The following is a 4,450-nucleotide window of genomic DNA, read 5'->3' on the forward strand; positions in this document are numbered from 1 at the left end:
TGCCGGAGCCCTTTGCCGGAGCCGAGGCCGGGCAGGGTCTGGCCCAGAAGCTCGGGGAAGGGCAGCACTCGCTGCCGTTGGGTTCGAGCCCGCATTTCCCCCTCGCCCGTAATAATTACATCTGCCATCGCCGCAGCCCGACGCCGGCGAGGATCCTGCCCTTGCCTGTCGGTCTGCCGCAGGGGAACGGGGCCGGAGCCAAAGGAGGAGAGCTGTGGGTTTTTCCAAGCATTGTTTAACCCACGTACGCTTGATGCACAGCGTGCGACAAGACACAGGGACTAATTTGACGCCGTTTCACTCAGCTGCAATTTTATTTTTTTTAATTATTTTTTTTTATACACAGAGTTTCAGATAAAATAGGAAGTCAGACGTATGATACTACAAGACAGCCTGGCTTTGGAGAGGGAAAGCCATTTTCTTTTGTCCTTCTCCAAAGAGCAGATGGATCTGCTTCCCAGCTGATGTCCCCAGCAGAGTAGCAGACACCTCTCATTGCCGGCACATCTTCCCTCTTTCCAAGGCTCTGAGAAAATTCATGGCGAAGCACCGCCTAGAAATTTATTGCTTTCAAGCCAGTGTGTGGCCTGTGCTGCCCTCAGAAGTTCCCTCTATGAAGTACACCCACTCTCTCCAGGCCTGACATCATTAGACAGCAGCCTAGCGCTGGCAAGCCTCCGCCTGCACCACGCAGATCTCCGAACCCATGAGAGAGGCTCACCTCTGCGAAGAGGGAGTGCGTAGGAGCTACCGTACAGGGATGCTCCCGTGCCATCGGCAGCTCTGGAGCGGCTCCCATCCAGCTGCCAGGCTGCCTGCTCTCTCCCCCGAGAAGAAGGGGAACCCCTGCCTGCCCGCAGCACGCGGCCGAGGGGGAGACGAGGCTTGGGTGGCTTCGGGAGATCTCTGCAGGGAGGTGGAAGCTGGCCGGATGAAGGTCCAGGGGCGAGGAGCGGAGCCTGCTCCCGCTCCTGGGAGGTTTGAGGGCTGGCCTGGCTAGTACCTCAGAAATCCTGGGAGTGGGCACTCTCGCCAGGCTGAAGGTTAGTCCGGAGCTTGTACATGTGATCTAAGGCTTGAGTAAGGAATGTCCCGGTCGTGTTGATCTCCATCAAGGTTAAGTTATCCAGCTGAAAGAGAAAATAGCAGAATCTGGGCAAACAGCCCCACCGCAGCAGAGGACAAGGAACTCAGAAAGCAGCTCTGCAGCCCACGCTTTGCCTTCGGTGACACCCCAAGGGACCAGCCCAGCTGCCACCCCCAGTCAGGAGAAGCACACGAGCCACGAGAGCACTATTTCCATAACGCACGGGGAGCTGCAACCAGCCCATAAAGCGAGGTTTCAGCATATGGCTTTAGTTCCCAACTGACGTGCCCACAGCCTAGGAAAAACATGCCCCAACCAGCATTTTCGGGAGCAGCTCTCATCAGTCACAAGCCCACACAATCGCACGGCATCTGGAATCCTCCCAGCACAGAGCTGGCAAACCTCTCCCCGCGCATCCCCGCCGCACCTTGGCGTGAGCCTCCTGCTGCCTGACGAAGCTGTCCGCAGACAGCCGCAGCTTGGCTATCCGGGTGTCCCAGGTATCCTTCACCAGCGTTCGAATCTCGTCGGCTTTGGGGATGTTGTCTGAGGCGCTGGAGGAGGAGAGAGAGGATCAGCACAGGCTGCGAGGGACTCGTACGTTATGTCACCGGCGTAAGTAATGTTGGCAGTTCTTCAGCCCTCTGAGGCATAAGCAGAGCAGTTTGCTACAGAGAAAAAAAACCTGCAACTCAACATTAAAATCCAGCCTGGTACTTCTGCTGCTGGGATTTTTGGGATAGTTTATTTACCCAGGAATGCTCAGCTCTGATGCAGCATCTGGTTCTCACTAGAATCCTTCTGCTCTTTAATTGCCCAGCTGGTACGAGGTACACGGAGGGCCAATAACCCGGCCAAAGTCACAGGCAGCCTGGGAATTGAAAGGACTCGGCAGCGATTAGAGCCCCGGCTCTCTGCTCTCATGGCTCTATCAGAGAGTATTAAGTTGAAAGGACTGTACGAGTTGTGCCACATCCTCCCATTAAGGCAATTCAGCACTGCCGTAAGGACCTCGAGAGATCAGATCAATTCACACGGACAGAGCTGTCAGGGTTATTCTAGCATGAGGGAAGGAGCCGCACGCCAAGAGCATCATCTCCAGAGGAAAAGCCAGTGCTTAAATGACCACCCTGCCGTAATCGAGGGCTTAAAGTCAGAAGAGTCCGTGCAGAGCAAAATACCAGCCAGCACATTTTACAAGTGAAATGCCTCAGCAGGCAGGAGTTCAGACTCAGAATATCCCTGGTCTCCTGCTTCTCAGGCCGAGGAAAGAGGAGCTTTCCTCCTGAAGGAGAGCCAAGGAAGAAGCCTGGGGGGTTTAGGCTGCTGAACAGATTGCAGCCATGGAATATGTCAGTGATCCTCAAGGCCTCTACACTTAGTTGCCGCTCAATAAAGCGGCACAGCCCCAATTACCAGGCCGCAGAACAAGCATATCCCCAAGTTACTGAAATGCAAAGTGACCATGAGAAAACTGCTGCAACGAGATCTTGGCACACTGTGAAATAAAACTCCATTAACTCTCACTTTCCCACCGCCCTCTGGGGTTGCTGCCAACGACAGCTTGAAAAATTGTCTATGCAAGCATGTACTCGGGCGGAAACTGTTACAATACATTTCCTACTTACTAGTTTAACAGCAGCTTTGTGAGTTCCATATAATAGGGACTGGGCATTGGAGTGAAGGTGTCCTCTTTACGTTCCTGGTCCCGGATTTCCTCCAGTTTTTCTAAAATACAACCACAAACGGTCAGGCATTGCCAGACCTTCAATGCTCCAAGGCACATTTTTACCCCCCCAGGGAAAACCCATGCGCTATTTCTGTAGGACCAACTCTATATTTAAGCTTGAATCAATGCGCAGACAGAAAAAGGTTTCTGTAACGAAGCGCACAAGGATGCTGAGAGGGACATCGAAGCCACACTTAGCACACCATGCTGGGAGGCTGGATCTACACCAGCTTGATTCCCAAACTGATCGCCTGTCAGGAGACAGTCCCTTCACCCACGAAGCACTTGCGCTAGTTGGTGTTTGTGCCCTTGAATGAATCTGTTGGTGCAGGTCTTCCTCTTACCGCAGCTCCACTAGCTTCTTCTCTTTCCCAGTTTCCCTTGAGACAACAAAAGGGAGGATGCCAAAATTCTCACTTTTTAGAGCGTGAGACAACCTCCCATTTCCAATGCCCACAAGGAAAATGATTTCCTGGAGTGAATGAACTGGTGATTAACACACATGTATGCTCTCCAAGGTCTCCCTCCTCACAGAGCATCACCCGAGGTCCCCAAAGCTCTTTCTGAACAAGCCTTGTGAGAGATGTAAGCGCTGCTCAGAAAGACCAGCGACCACTGCTGAAGATGAGTGTCAGGGCTGGGGATTCAATCTAACCCTTGTTCTTCCTCACCAGAGGAAGAGATGTTAAATACCCGATTTAACTGGGAAGATTACATCCTCTGTAAATACAAAGAATACCAGTGGTGGAACATCAGAGTTACTTTGTGTTTGTTGAATTAAGCTTCCCATTGCTAGTGAAAACTAGAGTGTTTTTTTTTTTTATTTTGGGTTACCGCTGCGCTCACTAAAGCCCCGGGCTGAAGACACCGTCCTTACCAACATCCATCCATTCTGGAGGAATCAGCCGACACTTCTGCCTCTGCTTCAGATTAATGGCTAACCAGACAGGCACTTCCACTGGCAAGCCGGGATTGAAGGGACCCAGATCTCCCTGGAAGACAAATTGAAGATGAGAGTAAGGCAGCAGTGAGGGCTAGGACATCGCAGTACTCCTCTGCTAATTTGGCCTCAGCCGTCTCGAGAGAGCACGAGTTTCCAGAGGATTTTGAAAAGCCTGAGTCAAATAGCATCTGGATTTGCTTCTGTAATTCTTGCTCTCAGACTTTTAACTAACGTTTCCAGTGCATTTTTTATTTCCAAGCATTTCACAGACGTTATAGCCAGACATTACATCTCTCCTGGAAACTTAGCCCCCGGGTTCAGGCCGAGCCGCTTTCAGAGGTGCGTGGCAGCGGAGCACAGCTCGCACCAGCAGCACGGCAGATCCTGGCACCTGCGGCCAGAGCTGGGGGCTCCGCACCCGGGGCAGCCAAAAAAAAGGGGGGGGCCCGCGCCCCGGGCCCAGCCGGTCACCCCACACCCCAGCCCTCGGGTGCGAGGGGTGAAGGCACTAGAGAGGTGGGAGACAGCACTGCCCCCTCCCAAACCTCCCGGGGCGCTGCCCTGTCCCCTCCAATCCCTTCACTCCCCTATCGCACCAGGGCCCCGATCCCTCCAGCTCCTTCCCCATGCTCCCCAGCCCATCCCCAAACTCCCCAGCTCCCGCCCCTCAACCCCAATCCCCCAGACCCAA

At 53.4% G+C, this 4,450-nt stretch overlaps 1 protein-coding gene across 1 annotated transcript; it reads right to left on the minus strand.

Moving 5' to 3' along the window:
• Positions 1 to 1,004: 1,004 nt before the first annotated feature.
• Positions 1,005 to 3,808, minus strand: GINS2 (GINS complex subunit 2 (Psf2 homolog); the record flags this gene model as incomplete). Its single annotated transcript, XM_010290761.1, has 4 exons — positions 1,005 to 1,130; positions 1,515 to 1,641; positions 2,716 to 2,815; positions 3,694 to 3,808. Coding segments are annotated over 4 exons (468 nt in total), but the record flags the coding sequence as incomplete, so codon positions are not given.
• Positions 3,809 to 4,450: the final 642 nt, after the last annotated feature.

This window comes from Phaethon lepturus, unplaced genomic scaffold (genome assembly GCF_000687285.1).
Source record: "Phaethon lepturus isolate BGI_N335 unplaced genomic scaffold, ASM68728v1 scaffold8507, whole genome shotgun sequence".
NCBI lineage: Eukaryota > Metazoa > Chordata > Aves > Phaethontiformes > Phaethontidae > Phaethon > Phaethon lepturus.